The 17,897-nt window shown below is 53.1% G+C and overlaps 4 protein-coding genes across 4 annotated transcripts; 3 read left to right on the forward strand and 1 right to left on the reverse strand.

Moving 5' to 3' along the window:
- Positions 1–5,179: 5,179 nt before the first annotated feature.
- N0V96_000097 (uncharacterized protein) lies at positions 5,180–6,897 on the forward strand (the record flags this gene model as incomplete). The annotated part of the gene is made up of 2 exons (XM_053191761.1): positions 5,180–5,868; positions 5,931–6,897. The coding sequence occupies 2 exons, from the start codon at positions 5,180–5,182 to the stop codon at positions 6,895–6,897; spliced, it is 1,656 nt and encodes a 551-aa protein (XP_053050845.1).
- Positions 6,898–8,690: 1,793 nt separating this feature from the next.
- Positions 8,691–9,659, forward strand: N0V96_000098 (uncharacterized protein; the record flags this gene model as incomplete). Its single annotated transcript, XM_053191760.1, has 1 exon — positions 8,691–9,659. The coding sequence occupies one exon, from the start codon at positions 8,691–8,693 to the stop codon at positions 9,657–9,659; it is 969 nt and encodes a 322-aa protein (XP_053050844.1).
- Positions 9,660–11,781: 2,122 nt separating this feature from the next.
- On the forward strand, positions 11,782–13,024 carry N0V96_000099 (uncharacterized protein; the record flags this gene model as incomplete). The annotated part of the gene is made up of 4 exons (XM_053191759.1): positions 11,782–12,053; positions 12,158–12,372; positions 12,451–12,652; positions 12,706–13,024. 4 exons carry the CDS (start codon positions 11,782–11,784, stop codon positions 13,022–13,024), a joined length of 1,008 nt encoding a protein of 335 aa, XP_053050843.1.
- Positions 13,025–14,081: 1,057 nt separating this feature from the next.
- PST2 (flavodoxin-like fold protein) lies at positions 14,082–15,160 on the reverse strand (the record flags this gene model as incomplete). Its single annotated transcript, XM_053191758.1, has 3 exons — positions 14,082–14,583; positions 14,655–14,740; positions 15,134–15,160. 3 exons carry the CDS (start codon positions 15,158–15,160, stop codon positions 14,082–14,084), a joined length of 615 nt encoding a protein of 204 aa, XP_053050842.1.
- Between the last annotated feature and the right edge of the window lie 2,737 nt (positions 15,161–17,897).

A 17,897-nucleotide genomic window follows, 5' to 3' on the forward strand; every position in this document is an offset into this window, starting at 1 on the left:
GGTTGGTCAAGGCGCGTCGCCTTTGAATACGTGTATCCACATCCTCCGGGGGGCCCTGGAGGCGTGCATCCGGAGCTGGAGATTTTGTGTTCCTGGATCTTGGGCAACAAACGAGGTTTTGACTCTGGGAGTTGTGATCTACCCACCTTTAAATCCATCCTCGACATCCATGAGAAGCCAAAGGAGCACGAAGTACCACGGACTTGGAGGCTCTCCTCCTCGGTTCTAGAGCCCGTCTCCCCGATGACAATACGCTGCTACTGGGGGGAGATATCCGTAGGATGACCGATTGAACGGGAAGCTTGTCGACAACCTTGCCAAAAGACCACCTTCCCTTCTCTCTCTCTGTATTTGTGTTTCTCTCTTGCTCGGAGAGATTGAGTAGTCTCGGGGACTTTGTGCAACCCTCCCCCATTTCATCACTCTCCCATTGTCATACACATCCGATAACCCGGAAGATGCCTGCAAGCTTCGATCTGGGGATGTTGGTGGCCATCTGGCTGGCTCGCTCGTCTTCTTCGGCCTCCTTGGTCTGTAATCACCCAAGCTTCCAAGTACTATACCCCCTTCCAACCGATAGCAGGATAGCATGATTCCTGCTCGAATGTCTTTGTTTGCTTCCCCTTCCCAAATCCCGACCCATGCCCAGAGGCCGTACGGGCGCTGCGGTCTCGGCCGTTGACGAATCTGGCCACCTGAGCCGAATCATCGCACGCGGACTGCGCTCCGTGATCCTTGGAGTTGATTGCTCTTTGATGCGGTATTACTCGCTTTGCCGTTGGCGAATATCTCCTCGTTCTGGCATAGGTAGGTAGACTATGCAATGCACCGGCTGCGAGGCAATGTCAGGATCTACGTGAGAGAGCATGTGTGCAAGGCTTTTTGATCAAAGTTACTGCATCTTGGTTCATCTTGCTTTTCGTCTAACTCGACTAGGAGAAGACTCGAGTATAAAACGAATAAAGATTTAGTGCAATCGCCCCTCTCTCTTAGTCTTCGCAGATGGGGTGTGATGATTTAGATGGCCCCCGTTCAGCGGGCCGATGAGCGGGCGCGGGCTGGGTTTCCCCTTCAGGCCGAGAACCCCGTCCCCGGTCACCCTCCCCCTCTCTCCTCTCTTCCGATCTCGAGTTCGTCCGCTATTCCGCACAACGTAAGCTCGCTAGGAGCTTCCCGTTGCATTAATTCAGATGCGTTGAGATTGTTCTATTGACAGGGGTGCGAGGAAGAGAGAGAGGAGAGGAAGGATTCAGACGGCGTGAAGACTTAAGAGAAAGAAAGGGTGGACTGGGAGAAGAGAGCAAGGAACCGGGACAGGTAAGTGAACTGAATGTGTCAGCAATTGTTTGCTTCTTTTGTGGACATGTATCGCCATGGTTTATTGGTATACGAGATGGTAAGCACCTTGTTACTCCTGCTGCGTTTCCTTACGGCAAGCCGCAGCTCATTTTAGTCACAAGACCTCTCCCCGCGGCGCGACTCGGCGCGAGGCCGCGTGTGTGAAACCGCGGCCGGGCCTGATCTAGATCATGGACGGCGGAGGCTTTTATGTCGATCCGTCTCGATGTTACGTTTTGAGTTGATATTGCCAGTCGAGGTCAGAACGAGAGACGATCGAGGGGCCAATTTCTGTACCTACCGACGTATGCCACTTTTTGGGGAATAAACGCCAGGCTGGGCATTGTCGGGGTGTCACATGAGCATGGCCAATCCATCATCTCCCGCCGGAACGATACATTGCCGAGAGAGAGTGAGAGAGAGGGAGTCAGATATCAGCCAGCTCGCCCGGCAAAAGGTCAAGTTCTGCCGGAACCCAAGATCCAGTTCACCGGTCGTGTTCCGGTAAAGGATGCGGACATTGGGATTACAAGAGTCATTGACAACGGCCCGATACAATGACACCTCACACCTCACATTTGGCGCGTATTATTCTTGTTGGAACTGGACATCGTGTTGGTTGGGCCACAGTTGGGCTGTTGGACCAGGCCACTGTGACTTTGTGACACGTCTCTCTCCCCTTTCATTTGTTCATTTACCGCTCTCCAGCTCAAAATCACAGGAACGGGGGGACAAGGTCGGATTCGGTATTCCGGTTTAAGCGCTCAGCAGCTCGATAGCGTTTGCGGCGGTGGTTATGATCAACATGGATGCGTCACGTCGCCCGGACAGGTCGTTCTCGAAGTGGCAGGCTCCGGCTAGGAAGCGACCAGCCTGGAGACAGCTGTGAGTCTTGAGAGAACGAGAGAGTTGGTAAAGAGGGCGTCTGGTTGCGTTGTCCCTAATCTCAATCAGTTCACCCAAGAGAGACAAGTGATGAGCTTCGACGGAGTTCTCCTCAGATACAAGCAAGCGCAACGAACATGCGTTCTCCGTAGAGTACACATACTGGACGCGAAGCAACTCAAAAGCGACGAGTGTCGTCTGTGTGTCGTTGTATAGTTGAGAGATCTAGAGTTACGTGTCAAGGGGATATTACATCCAGAAGGTTTTACAATCTAAGCAATGAAGATGGCACCAACTCGCAGCCTGTGAGAGAAACAGTGGCCTTGGGAAGGCAAAACCCCTTCAAGTTTCACGTAATGGTGCAACGAAACTGCAGACTACAGAGTATGACCAGCCAACCAGCATCGGGGAAATTGTTGGGCAAATCGAAGTACTCGAGGTTGGCAGCAGTGTACTGGTGCGTCGTGCACCTCGGAGGTAAGAAGCACACAACCGGGCTAACCCAAGCTACCCGCGGCGGCAGCTAGCCCGTTCCATCCGGGTTTCCACCGCTAGCGGCGCGGGCCAGACCGGGTCTTGGAGGCGGCGCACAGCGGCCGGGGAACGGCGCCATCTTCCGACACTTCCGGTAAGGGGCATGTCCTAGTCTCCTTCCATACATCCGACCAGCACTATCTGCCTCTTTCTTGAAGTGCGAATGGAAATAGTCGAAGAGAAACACGTTTTGGGCAGTTCGCCGAACGGAACAAGCGTTGGGGCGTGTGTATGTTTTTGAAAACACGTGCCGTAACAGACCGTTGGGTCCCTGTTCCTGGTCGTTGTTTGCTGGATGTGACGAAAAAGAATGATACACGCCATCGGCTTTGTCGGATTCGCGTCGTTGGGCAATGGAGAACTTGAAAAGTAAGAGAGTTTCTGCCGACTTCGAACGCGCGTCCGTGTTGCAAAGGCCAGGGATCAATCAGGAACCGGAGAGGAGAGATGGATTTTGAGTTGAGGGAAAGGCTTGTTACCAAGCAGCGATTGTCAGATGCTTTTCACTAGGCGGAGGGGAAAAAGACGAGCACCTCGGGAACCCCCTCACAAGAAGAGATGATCGTTCGATGACTGGGAAGACGGGAAAGGCAAAATAGTACTGATGATTCGTAGAAATGTGGTACACTCTTCGCGATACTGTCAACTTCTTCACTCGCTCACTCGTCAGTAATGCGCTCTATCCAACCTGGCTGTTTGCGCCGGGTACCATCGCCGGCACAATCGCCGAGGAATAGCAGATGAGAGCTCAAAGCAGAGAGACATGTTGATTTAAAGGTCAAACCACATCAGTTACAGACCTCCGCTCTCTCGAACATGAGAGCGCTCCCCAATCGGAAGTCTTCCGGCGTCCGAACAATGTTGAGAAGGGGCGGTTTCGCGAGCTTCGGTGTCCCAAGCTCCTCGTTCGTTCCTGAGCCGCGGCGTCCGTCCCAGTATTTAAACTTTCATGTCTTGCGAGTCAAGCTCAACTTAGTTGAGTTCCCGGCGGGAGGGTGCATTTTCAAGCTCCAGCTTCGTACCTGCAAATGAGATAGATGTTGAAATGAGTTTTGCTGTGCCGGCTCATCCGTTCCTTTCAATAGTTTCGTTCTTCGTACTAATTTTCCAACAGCGCATTTTGAATCCCATCAATTGGGCGGCAAACTGACAGCGCACCCGTTGTCCTGTTTAGGAAATTCAACTGCTCACAACCAAAAGGAAGCGCCGATCCCTAAATAAGAAGCTGGGTAATAGAAAACCGGCCTGATGAAAGCCCCGTGCTTATTTTCTGGAACACTAATGTCAACTGTCGACTTCCCCGTCTTACGGATAACAAGTCCGAGAGAACTTTTGTATCCGTAAAAAAGAGACAAAACGCGTAATTGATCCCCCCCCAGATATTATCTGGGAAGTGACGTGGTTTTCCTTTTGTTGTCGCCAGCCCAACTGTCCGGGGCACGTAACTCATCGAACCTATGAGATCGTAACATGCGACATTGCTGACCTTGCAGCGAGCCGCAATTCGCTCTCTTTTGCAACTTTTTTTGCGTTTGATGACGGCACAGCTGCGTGGTGCTCCTCTCTTCTCCCTCTCTTCCTCTCTATCTTTCTCTCTTCCCTTTCCTTCCGGAGCTCAATGTCCGCGCCATCACGAGAGATAACGACAGCACACACACGCAACCGTTGAAGAGTCGATCCATCGCGTTTCCTTTCTACTCATTCTTTACCAATTGTTCGGTTTCTTTCTGTCTTTTTTTTCCTGCTTTTCCTGGCCCATGTCGTAAGCACGTCATCCCGACTATTATCAAAAACAGCCTGTACCCAAAGTTCCAACCCCTACCGCCCTACGAATCCCAATACCTATCCTAAACAGGCAAAAAAGGGGGAATAGCTGCACTCTTCCTCCCATCCTCCAACAAGCGCACGTCGTCACGTCAGACGCAACAACCCAGACAACGCAAGACCGCATCCGGTAGCAGCAACACGCAGCTCGCATAATCAAAATCGCATTATATTCTGTCCGTCTTACAGTCAGGGCCCGTTTGTTACTATCGCAGGGAGGGCCCCCGTTTCAGAACTCTGCGCGTGTCTGAGAGCCCAGTCCAGACCCCGTCAAACCCCCAATTCGCATCGGCAATAAGCTGGCATCTCATCCCAGGGATAAGATTGTACTTTGCAGCTACATATACATATTGGAGTCTCTTCTTTATCTTCTCTTTCTACTTATCTCTTGACTACCCACACCTCGGCATTTCGCGCCATTGCTTTCTGTGTCTTATATGTTGGGGGCGCCGGCTATAGCATCCCGGATATCTTGCGCGCCTTCACCTCACATATAAGAACGGCTAGACCTTATCATCACACAAGTCTTCGCAACCAAACTCGAACGCAGCTTACCCACGGAAACCGACCCACAAGGCACCGCCGTATACACTTCGAGATGCATTCCCGCGCCGAAAACTCAGACGAGGACACCGTCGTCGACGACGCCGGCGTCTCTCCAAGATCCTCCACAGACTCATCAACAGAATCAACCCCCCTCTTCGCAACCTCATCCTCATCAACACCCAGCAAGAGACCAGCAACAGGCCGCAGCAGAACAGACTCTCTCCTCACCGCAGCAACCCAACTCCACGTTCCCAAGCTCCACAACGCAGACGCCATCGTCGCAACCTTTGTCACAATCATCCTCCTCGGCGCCGGCTTCGGCGGCCTCTGGACCATCCCCACCACCCGCAAGGTAGAAGACATTGTCTGCCGGCAATACTACGGCGTCCTCTACACCCAGGACGCCATCGACGAATCCAAATGCAAGGAGGACGCGATCCAGAGCGAGGTGGCTATGATTTTCGCCGTGTACAGCGCGCTGCAGGCGTCCATCGGTGCCGTCTCTGCGTTTCCCTGGGGAATCGTGGCGGACCGGCTGGGGAGGAAGCAGGTTTTTTCGTTGGCGGTGCTGGGTCAGATGTTGGATCAGGCGTGGTTTCTTGTTGTTTGTGCGTTTCCCAAGGTGATTCCGCTCAAGGCTTTGTGGGTTGGGCCGTCGATGTTGCTCGTTGGCGGGGGCAACGCCGTGTTATCTGCCGTCGTCTTCTCGATGCTCTCTGATGTTACGACCTCGGAAAACAGGTTCGTCCCGTTCTATGATATTCCCTTTACCGTATGTACAACTCCACTAACACGCTGAACAGAGCCAAGAAATTCATGGCCGTCCACCTGGCCTCTATGATAGGAAACCTCTGCGCCCCCGCCATCGCAGGCTGGATGATGGAACGAACCGGCCCTTGGCCCGTAATGTGGCTCGCCTACGCCGGCTTTGCCACCCTCCTCTTCACAATCCATCTCGTCCCGGAAACAAAACCCCCAGCCGCCAAACTCTCGCCCGACCCCATCGCCGACGAACCCGAAGCAGACTCCCCCGTCATCGGCACAATCCAACACACCTTCAACCGCCTCAAAGAATCCATCGCCCTCCTCAAGAATCCTTCCCTCGTAATCCTCATGGTCGCCACCCTGAGCTCCTACCCAGTCGTCATGTCAACCTACCAGTTCATGACAATCTTCGCCTCGAAGAGGTACAACGTCTCTCTCTCGCAGACGGGCTACCTCTCCTCCCTCTACGGCCTCGGCGTCTTCCTCACTATCGTCGCCATCCTCCCCTCCTTCTCCAAACTCCTCGCCTCCGCCAAAGCCCCGAAACCCTTGCGGTACACAGACGACCACGAGCGTGACCTCTTCCTAGGCCGCCTCTCCTCCGTCGCCCTCCTCCTCGGCGCGCTGACCATGTCCGCGTCACCCACTATCGGCGCCTTCATCGGCGGGCTGGCGATTCTGTCGCTCGGGTCTGGGTGGGGTAGCTACGTGCGGAGTCTCTGCGCCGTGTACGTTGACGCGGCGCACCGCACGCGGTTGTATTCTATTATTTCGCTCGTCGAGACGGCGGGGCAGACGTATACGCAGCCTATGCTTGCCGGGCTGTTTAGTCTGGGAATGAAGCTTGGTGGGGCGTGGATCGGCCTGCCGTATCTGGGCGTCGCTGGTTTTTGCGTCGCTGCGTTGGGGTTGCTTCTCATGGTTAGGCTTCCGCCCGCGGAGGGTAAAGGGGCGCATGCTATGGGGGATGATGGTGAAGATGTTGGTGCGAGTGCTCAGCAATGAGGGCTTTCTTTTTTCATTTGTTGGCTTTTTGTGCTTTTTGTGAGAATTTGCGAGAATTAAGATACCAGGACGTAGATTGTCTAGATCCAGCGCTTAGGCCTGGGAAAGAAATTCGAGAATAGAGAAGATTTGACAGATTAATATGGTTAATCTTCCTTGAGAAAAATGTATCAAGCCGTCTTCGGTAGACCCCGGAAAGATTCCATAGAAGATTGTTGTCTGCAAGAACAAGATCGGCGCAAGCTGGACAGGCGTCGTCCGCGAAAGCCGGCATTCGACGGCGTCAGGTGGCGTTAACTACTTCCTGTGGAACAATTGATGAAATGGAGCCCAGATGCGCTTTGGCGGTAGCAAGACTATGCATGATCAACACTACCTTGAATGTCAACCTGCTCACTTCGATATCAGTTTCCTGATGGTACCTTCCACCCACGGCGCCTTTTAAGTAGAACGGCAACGCAATTGCCAGTCAGTCGCAGGCACGCTTTTGGTTTGGTTTTACTGACCAATCATCGGATGAGAATATCTCGTACTGTGGCAGCCGATATGGTGGGGGTTCTTGATACTGACCGGCATAACAACGGCTTTGTAAAGTGAAAAGGGGGGTGTGAGCCATCTTTTTCTATAGTAGTTCTAAATTGACCTGTTCTCCATTTAGGCACCTAACCAACTGCCTGAAATCTGAAGGAATTCGAAAGAGAGTTGCTCATTATTTGAGCATGTAACCTCATCCTCTGTCTATTCAACAACAGCTTTCCCTCCCTCTTGATCCTTGCTTCAACCTCCAAAAGCCCAAACCTCGCCGCAGCCCTCGGCATCAATACTGACTCCAAGTAAAATGGGAACCCTGTCCTCCAGCGCAGCATGTACTTCGTCCCGTCCAACAGCATAAACTCAATCACGTTTTAATCGCGATACCTTAGGTGATGATAAGCGACCATGGAATTGGTGTCTGAAGTTCCCCATCTTAGGTACACAGTAGTTTGAGTCTTAGCAAACGGCTTTTATTACCCAGGATATATCCCCACTTATCGCAGACTCTGGACCAATGAGCACTCTTCTTCATAATGGCTCGTGTCTGAGCATCAACTTTAGATATAATGAGCTCTGTATTGCATATTCACTTCCTTATCTGCTTGCCCATTTTCAACGTTGAGCACATGAGACTCATGAGTAAGAAGGTCTATTTTACATCAGCGAGTGCGGATAGTCAGCTGGCTCACCTTGAAGGCTTCAAGGGACATGCAGCGGATAGCAGCCGAGGATCGCGGGGCGATCTGCAGGGCGTTGGCGCCCTCTTTCCCGGGGCCGGGGGTCGATTGGTGGGGCACAGCCACAGCGACCAACGCCGCCCAGAAAGATGGCGGCGGACGCTGAGAGCCACTTGTCCATCGGCTTCAAGGGTCTTCCCCAGCGGAGGGCCGTTTCAGACGACAGGGGCAGCGCTTAGTCGTACGTCATTTCCATTGGGAGAAGAGAAGGAAAAAAAAAGGAGGAGGGCCAAGTTCCTGGCTCATCCTGCGCATATATGCAGTCAGGCTTTCCCATCAGGATCTGATCCGCAAATTTGAACTTGGTTTGAATCGAACTGTCGAAGCAGATCACATCGCCAGCTTGGCCAGTCGATACTGACCACAGCCGATATTCGCGTGGCGGCTTCACTCATTCAGCCTTACCTTACCCCTCGAGACTCTCTTTCAGTCTCACCCCCTTAAAACCAGTATCACTCAACTCCACACTTCCCCTCGAAAAAGACGGCAGCTCCGACGAATTGCTCCGATTCCACGACGAAAATGTCCGTCTTCGACAGCCCGAACTGCACCGTCCCAGAGAATGCCCCGGTCGCCAGCGATGCTGGCGTGGCCGGCCGAGGCGTGCTCCTCTCCTTCATCATCACAGCCGGCCTCGCTCTCATCATCAGTTCCTCCATCATCTTTCAAGAGATGAAGGGAAACCCGTCAAACATTCGTCGGAAACTTCTCAACAGTTATTCAGATCAGCAGATCCTCCAGGGAATCGGTATCGCGTGTGTCGGTCTTGCCCGGATCAACGTCATGGTCCCCTATCACTTCTTTATCATTTGGATGCTCTCAAACCTCTCCATGGCCGTCCACAACGCGACACTTCTTGCTCTGGTTCACGACTTCCGCCGAGATTGGGTATTGCGATGGCTCCGCCAATTCCTCATGTTCGTCAACCTGACGCTGAATGTCGTGTATGGCGTCTTCATCTTGCAAGGCGTATCCAAGGGTATGCAGGAATCCAAGCTGCCCGTCGCCTGCGTGTGGGTGGTCGGCGACGAGGGAAAAGGAAATCAGCGAGGGTTGAGCTACGTCGGCACCGTTGTCGTCATCATCGCCAACGCTCTCGTCTTTGCTCTGGCAAGCTGGTACCTCCACCTGCGGACGCAAAAGTTCATCAACATTATCAAAATCATCGGCATCCTTGTCATGGCAGCGTCGGCTGTTGGTGCCGCGGTTCGATGCATCATTGCTTCTGATGCCTTTGGCAACGGCCCTTCGTACGAGCTGAGCGATCAGGGCGAGAGAGGTTGGGGCTTCGGCCAGCTGCTGTCACTTCTCGTGCTGCTATTCCCCATTGTGTCCATGGTGGAAATCATGCGCGGCGATATCAAGGTGGCGCCCTGCGACTTTTCGGACGGGAAGATGGGCGACAGTACAGAGATGGGCAACTACCGGTCGTCGTATCAGCCCAATCCGTTTTTCGGCTCGCAGACAAATCTCTTCAAGAGAGGGGTTTGAAGTCTGTGTGGTTTGTGCAAAGGGAAAGGGAAATGAAGACACAATCCAGAAGTGGACCTCAGCTGGTGATATCGTTCCCCGTTAATTGAGAAAGCAGAGCAGAGCCGAGCCAAGGGTCTATCTACCTAGTCAGTGAAGACGGCAGAAGGGACACGCGTGGCTGCAAGGATCTCGAGTACGGAGCAGGCCCATCCACCATTGCTGCTGTCGATACCCCGAACTTGAAAGGGCTGCTGGAAGCTAGGGCTGCGAATTGCTGGTGTTGATTGAAGAGGAGGCCAAGGTGGAGAAGCACATTCGAAAAAGCAATGATACCCAGGATAGGAGCGCTACATGGTGAGGAGTTGGTGGGAGCGAGGAGTGGAACAGACGGCGCGGGAGGGCGGGAATGAAGGTTATCAAGTTAGCGCGTCTCGACATTTTTCAGCTGTTGGTCGTTAGCCAAAGTTAGCTTCCCTTTGAATTAGGGGTAAAGGGTGTTTTGACGAGACTGACAGGACTGGACAATCTGACATGATTGTATCACGAGCAATAGCGAGGCTTTATTGGACGCCACCGTCGGACCTGAATGCCATTCTAATGCAGGAGAATAAAAATGCATTTTCTCGTCGGTTCAGCTTTGCGACTACGGAAGAGGACACTTTGGAGTTTGAGGCAGAGATACTCCCGTAAATCCTTCCCGAGGGGAAAAGAAAGAGCCTGATACTTTTGTACGGAGTATTGGATGACAATTGATCGTCCACCTTCTCCTGTTCGCCGGTATCCCGCACATCAACCTCCACTGTTCCATGCTGCCTTCGTACTTCCTCGTCCCAGCTTCTGAACTCTAAATGCAGTCGGCGTCCCTCAATTGACCGAAATGCGTCACGTGCACCCGACACGACGGCACTTTCCCATCCATGCAGCTGCCACTCGGCACCTGCCCTTGGCCATTCGAATAGTAGCAGCCAAGAATAAGATGCTTTCTTCCCAAGTGCATCGGCCATTTCGAGGCTAGTCAATCAGTTGGATACTCTGGGCTTGGCTGGGTATCCCCACTCTCGACGCCAAACACGACATGTTTCGGTGCAGTACTAAATCTATCTCGGACACAGCAAGAAGTGCGCCCTCCACAGAGACAAGGCGAAGGAAAGGTACAAGCCAGCAAGATGCACGTTGGGTTCTTGGAAGGCGCACATCTGTGGCACTTGCCATACTTTCTAGGCTGTTCCTGAGGTACCTTCCCAAGTTTCTCTTCCACATTTCAGAGTTCTTTCCAATGGCACCCAAGGAATGAGCGAACAATGTAGCTCCTTCCCTCTCCCAGGTATGAACCCCACCCTCGCAAGTCGCTAGGAAGGGAGGCAGAGACACACACACCTTGGCTCCCTGCCCGTTCCTGCCCGTTCCTGCCTCGAGAATGCCACACTCAACGTGCTGGAACATCATGGGAAGTCACTCAGGGCAGTCGTGGTAGTCACGCAGTACGCAGTGCAGGAAGTGCAAGTGCAGTCTCGTACCTTGGCGACTTCCTGGTCTCGCCATCCTTCCGCCTTTGATTGAATCTCGAGATCCGCAAGGGTCTGGGGACTGGAGGGAGGAACCTGGCCGCCACCCCTTCCCCTTCCATTCACACAATGTTCCGGTCCCTATGTACCATCACACGACGACTGATCCGACTGTCCCAAGTCCATCTGCCCAGTCCAAGGAACCTTAAGTAGTCGTCTACAAGCTTCCTCTTTTTCCTTCTCTCGCCTCGTCCTCGTCCCGACGTTTTCATCCATCCTTGGCGTGACTCGTCTCCCTTCCCTTTATCTCCTTGGCCTCCTCACTCTTCTTCTTCCAGTCGCTCTCTTGGCACTATTCGAGAGATCTGCGCGAGTCCACTCCGTCCGCCCGTGGCTTGCCCTTCTCCCCGCGCCGGCTGCTGACCAGCGCTGATTGCGGTTCTTGTTCTTCTCATTCACTTTTTCCGTGACGCTCATCGTTGTTTCTTCATCGGAATCAGTTCCCATCGATTACGTGTCGATTCTGTCCACTTTCGCCATAGTGACAGCCGAGCCCCGCGAATCGACTTACACTCGGAATTACTAGAAATCTCCAGAAACCCCCAGTCACAAAATACAACTTTCTGACAGCAACCATGGCCATCGCTGCAAGCTCCAAGCGCATCGTGCAGATGCTATGGCTCGCCGCCGGTCTTCTTTTCACTCTTGCTCTGCTGCACTCCCTTGGCAGCCCTGATAAGGCCAAGGAATGGGCCAGCAACAAGGTTGGCACCCTCATGAACAACGATGGCGGCCGTAACACCATGCGCGAGTTCATGGCCACTGCCGAGTCCATCTGGGCCAAGACTGTCAAGCAGCGTCACGACATGATTGCTGAGGACTACGGTGATGCCTCGCTGATGCCTTTGTAAGCCATCTCCATTTCGCTGCCGCCGCACTCCCCATATCCACGATCATAGTTCGACGCCGATACCACCGTACATTAGACGGCTAACCAGTGTCGTAAACCAGGTTCCCTGCCACCGACCCCGCGGCTTACGGAAAGCACCCCTACTCCATCTGGGACTTTGCTCCGGCCTCGTACAGCTGCCCTCATGAAATGGAGCGCGTCGGACGTATGGGAGACGGCGGCAAGTGGGTGTGCGGCATGTCGAGATATGTCAACTTCCCCAGAGACCGCGAGTGTGTCATCTACTCCTTTGGTGTCCGTGATGAGTCCAGCTTTGGTAAGAGTCCCTTGCATGCAATATGGCAAACACCCGTTTCGCTCTTTGTTTGAACGATTACTGATGACGCACCCCCAGAGAACGAGATGCTGAGCCGCACCAACTGTGTTGTCTGGGCCTACGATTTCTCCGTCGTCGACTTTGGCGAGCAACTCGAGCCCGGCAACCGTGCCCGAGCCCACTTCCTCCAGGCCGGTATCTCTGGCAAGACGGACAAGACCAAGACGCCCCCCTTCTACAGCATTGCCGACCTAATGAAGATGAACGGCCACGAGTACATGTACGTTTCCCTGACGCTGGAGTGATCACGATCATCCACTAATACCATACCAGTGATATCTTGAAGATGGACATCGAGTTTGCCGAGTTTGAGGCCATGGACGGTTTTGGCGAGGACTTCCCCATTCGCGCCGGCGAGGAGCTCCCCGTTGGCCAACTCATGATTGAGATTCACTTCTTCAACGGCATGACTTCTTCCGGCTTCCTCGACTGGTGGGAGCGTCTTGAGTCCCGTGGCCTCCGCCCTACCTGGACCGAGCCCAACCTGCTCGCCGTCACCCTGAACTTGGGCAACAAGGACCCGCTCCTTGCCGAATACACCATGATCAACGTCCACGACAGCAAGAACGTTGTCTTTGGTGGCAGACACTAAATGGGCAATGTAAACATTACTTTGTTATTCCTGGCTTGTTAGGGAGCGTACTGCACGGGGCGAAAATGTGCATGGTCACTGGCGTTATTTACAGTAGATCGGTCAACATGGGAATCGCGTTTCAATGATTTGATGAGTCTTGAATGTCTGTGAAAGTGTGTGATTCCCTACAATCACCACGCCAATTGTAATGGAGCTAGGTGAAGTAAAGATTCGTAGTATCACAGCCGATCTGCCAGTGTCTGCTGACAGGGATGCCAAGACACTCTGGTCCGCCGAGATTGTGAACTCAATCCCTCGGCAGCTGGGGAGATGGTTCTGCAAAATCCATATTACAGATGTAGCCAGCGAAGCGCAGAGCAAACATTGTGTAGGCTTTTTCAGGGGTCTGGCCAAATCTTATCACGAACGTCTGGTCTCACGAGAGTGTACTGCTGCAGCTTGTCAGTCGGACATCTTCACACCCTTACACTGCCGAGTATAAGGTGTAAAATTGAAAGGGTGGTCTGCAAAGGTAGTTTGTTGGTAGTTCTTATGCTCAGACCTTTCAAATTCCCTCCCCGTACTGCATTCTACGGCAGACTGCAGTGGATTTGATCCGAACTCAATTTTGTCAGTCTGGGGAACTCCCCGGTTGTCTATCGAATCAATTCACTTCAGTGAAAATGATTGGAAGGGTTCCTTCCCCTGCCGTCACAATCACAGTAAAGATTGATCAAGATGTATTCATTGAATTGGGCAGTCAAGGTTGTCAACTGTTTCATGGAGTGACCTAAGATATATCAATAGCAAAGTGAGGTATCATTATTATCTTTTTTTATAGGATAGTTTCAGCGGTATAATGGCAAAAAACAACCCCGTCCTTTCATTGCACGACACATTTGCTAGGCAGACCGCATGGTCCGGCCTTGACATCTTTGTCGTCCAATTCTTGAGGGGCCTTTCGGGTCTCCGTCGCAGGGGCCGATTCCTTGGCCGGAACAGCGGAGGCAGCCGCCGGCTTCTCGGACCCGTTCACCCCGTTCGCAACGGCACCGTCGCTCTCGCTGCCATGCAGTCAACCGACGTGCTTGGCAACAGTGTGGTAAAACGCCTCGCCCTGGATAGTAGCAATTTCCAACTCCCTCGCCGAAGGCTGGCGGGACCCATCAGCGCCTGCAAAGGTACCCGCGCCCCAAGGGCCGCCGCCGTGAACCTCGGACAAATCCGCCATGAGCGGGAAGGCCTTTGCGTAACCAAAGGGGACGTAGATGATGCCGTGGTGGGCAAAGGTCGACATGGCAGCAATGGCGGTGGACTCTTGGCCGCCGCCGAGGGAAGCGGTGGAGATGAAGAGGCCGGCGAGCTTGCCCCAGTAGCCGCCCGTGGACCACTGCTTTCCGGACTTGTCCCAGAAGGCCTTCCACTGGGCGGGGAAGTTACCGTAGCGGGTTGGGATGCCGAGGAGGAAGGCGTCGTAGGATTCGAGGGTGGCGGGGTCGTCTAGGACGGGGACGTCTGTTGCTTTTGGGGGGGCGCCCATTTTGGTGAGGACTTCTTCGGGGAGGGTCTCTGCGACTCTGTTGGTGTGTTAGTTTCCTGATATACGTATGTCATGATGTATAGGTGTATGTGAGAGGGAGAGACGTACTGGAAGAGGTCGGCGGTGCCGCCGGCCTTCTCGATGCCCTTCTTCTCGGCCTCGGCCAATTGGCGGATGTGGCCGTACATGGAGTACTAGAATATTGTGGTGTTAGCCGGACGGTCATAATGTCAGGGGGGCTGTTCTTCGGGAGTTTGGGGTTGGGGAAGCGATGTGAGGTGTGAGGCGGGGTTGGTTCAGGGCGCTCTCGTGCGGGCGAACCGGCCGTATCATGGTGTCATTGACGGCGTCGGCAGAGGAAGCCGCGCAACCGAAAGGAGTGGGAAATGTGTGTGTGTGTGTGTAATCATCTTCACTGCGTCTCTGAGATGATGATTTCCAGATTCTCGGAGGCATTGGAGCACTCAATGGTTGAGACTGCGTGTATGTGTGGTGGGAAAGTGAGGTGAGGTGAGGTGGGGGAGGGGGGAAGTGACAAGAAATTACCCGATTAGGAAAGAAGTGCTAGAGTACAAGAGTGGACTTACGTAGACGATGGCAATCTTGGGAGCCATTGTGACGGATTGATGTCTTGTATGGAGATGAGATAAGAGAAGACTGAACCGGTGCTCAATAAAGAGATGCTGAATGTAGACAGCCAAACTACACGAGGGGGAGGTCGTGGTCTTATATCAACATCAACATGAACATGGCGCGCGCGCAACCCCCGCTCAGCACTCGAGACAAGGTGACAAGCAAGATGGGAAAGAGAGGGGACTGAGACGGGCGTCTTGCATCATCAATGGCACGCTAGGCTGGGCAAAGCCACTGGAAAGACTCGATGGGACTCGGAAGATAGGAGGAATGCAGAATGGGGCTGGGCTGGGCCAGTCGGGTACCCTTGGGGAGGGAGGGCATGGCAGGCCGCACGGCGATGCGGTTTCATCAGGCTCATAGGCCTAGTGGGAATTAGCTACAGTAGAGCCATTGAGACCATCCGTACACGAGAGATATGCTGCCATGGCTGCTCATGTAAGGTGAAGTCAGCAAGACGACGGACGCAGTTGGAAGAGGTGGAGTAAAAGATGTGGTGGTGAGGTGGTGAGGGCAAGGTACCTGGAGCTCTTGCATAAGGTGGGGAGCTAGACAGGATAGGTACGTACCGCTGGTGTCTGCCCCTCTCTGCGGGTCTGTGCTCCACTGAGGGGCAGGGGGAGGGGTCATGTCCTTTCCGTTGCTCGTAGGTATCATTGTGACAAGTACCTTACCTCAATTATCTCCCACGCTGCTTGCTAGTAGGTACCTTGGAAATCAGTTCAGCTCGCGAGTTTGACGACGGCATCGTAGGTTCGGTCAACGGACGGAAGGGCCGATTAAGCATCAAACGGGTGCGGGCGAGATGGAATGCGACGGGCTCTTCAAGATCATGGTTTGTTTTGGCGTTGGGGTGTGATGGGAGCTACCTTATCCCGAAGAACACCCAGACAACTATCCGTAGTAACCTACGTACGTTACCCCATCCGAGCCCTGTCAAGTTACCTTGCTTCATCTGCACAGCATCCAATACTACCTACGTAAGGTAGTGACAGCCGGGGAGGACACGGCCAGCGGTTCGCAAACGGTCAGGGCGGGCCGGAGAGAGAGACAAAGTGACAACAGTGTTTGGTGTATGGGTGCTGAATAAGTGCTTAACAACCCCAGCTCAAGCTATCATAAGCCTTACCAAATACACGGGCAATCCCTTCCCACGCCCCTCGATCAGGTATGAATGCCAAAAGTCGTTACGCCATGACGGAACGGCACTTGTTTGCTAGCCTACGGAGTGAGCTTCTAGATCCTGGTCTTTGGCCAGAGCTGTAAGATAAGCTTGGTAAGGTAGAGTATAGATGGATTTAGAGATTCTCGGATCACGGATTAAGAGCGGAGGAGCCTCAGATCCAAGGCCTGCCGCCATCAGAAATATGTGTCTAGGGCTTTGGTGATGACCAGCTCGCGCGCGCGCGCTAAATTCCTCGATTGAAGGGAACAACCAGAACGACTCGTCAAATTTGTAATCTCATTAAGATGCTCTACCAAGCAACACGGGCGACAACAAGGTGCAATGTACTCGTCTAGGTGGTAGATAGAGAGACGGTGAAGGGACACTAGGCTCATCTCAACCTCATCAGCCGATGTGTAGTACAAATGTGTACGTACTGGCCTAGTCAAGGTACGAATACATCACTGAACGAGATTAGTAGTACCTGACAAATGAGCCACCGCCGTCCCCCACGAAGCTGACAGGTACGGCCACGGCTACGGCCACGGGTGACGGAGCCGACAGATTGAGGATCGAAATTCGAGAGATCGGAGCTGCAGAAAGCACGGGCCAAAAGTACAACAATACTTGTGCATTCCATCTTTAGCACGGCCAACAGCCGGCAGCTGTCACTATTCACACCGCGCATCTTTTCGCGCGCGCGCGGGAATTAGAAGCCACAGAGGGACAGAGTAAGCGTTGCTAAGCTGCCACCCAAGCCATGATCCAAGGCTGAATCAGCACCACACATCAATATACGGGGCTAACAAGACCGTCTCCACTGCGTTGATAGGGCGGAGCTCTCCCCTGCTTGCATACTACTCGCTGGCAGCTGCATATCCCTATTTGTGCGCGCCCTACCGCGGTTCCTCGTCCCCGTTAAGGTAGCAAAGAGGCTCCATTTAGCTGCAGGACGAACCTCCGACGCTGGAGCTCTATCATGAATCATTTTCTTAGGAAGAGAACAAGATGTTACTCTGAGTATTGATTGGCACTTGAACTTGGCGCTGAGCAGTTTGTCATCCGCATGTCTTGGTGATGTTATCGGGCAATTGAGGATCTGCTAGTCGTTCTCGTTCTCGGAGCATGGCTTGATGAGGGAGTATCAGCCCCGGCGGTGCGAGAACGAGGTTTTTTCTCATGACGTTACGGCGGGTAACATATTTTCCATTGCTGCTTGCCCTTCGAGTTACTCCAATTTTTATATCTTTTTCTCTTCTTTACATGTTCATCTGGCGAAAAGGGTTTACACTCCTTTACATAGCCATGCCCCATCCTCGGCTGAAACGGGCGCTCTAGGAAGAGAAGGAACACTCAAAGTCTACTTCATCAAAAGACTAGTTGTCATTGAAGCAGTCATTGAGACACTACCATTCGTCGAAGAAGGAGAATAAATGAAGAAAAGACATCGAACAGACTCTTCCTCCTGATACGGTACCACGTCTTGATGTCTCTCTCATCTCTCATTCCTCGACAAGGATGCCCAAAGAAGGTCAACGTTGTCTTCTGACAAT

This window comes from Colletotrichum fioriniae (assembly GCF_027942845.1).
Source record: "Colletotrichum fioriniae strain IMI 355084 chromosome Unknown scaffold_1, whole genome shotgun sequence".
In the NCBI taxonomy this organism is placed as follows: Eukaryota; Fungi; Ascomycota; class Sordariomycetes; order Glomerellales; family Glomerellaceae; genus Colletotrichum; species Colletotrichum fioriniae.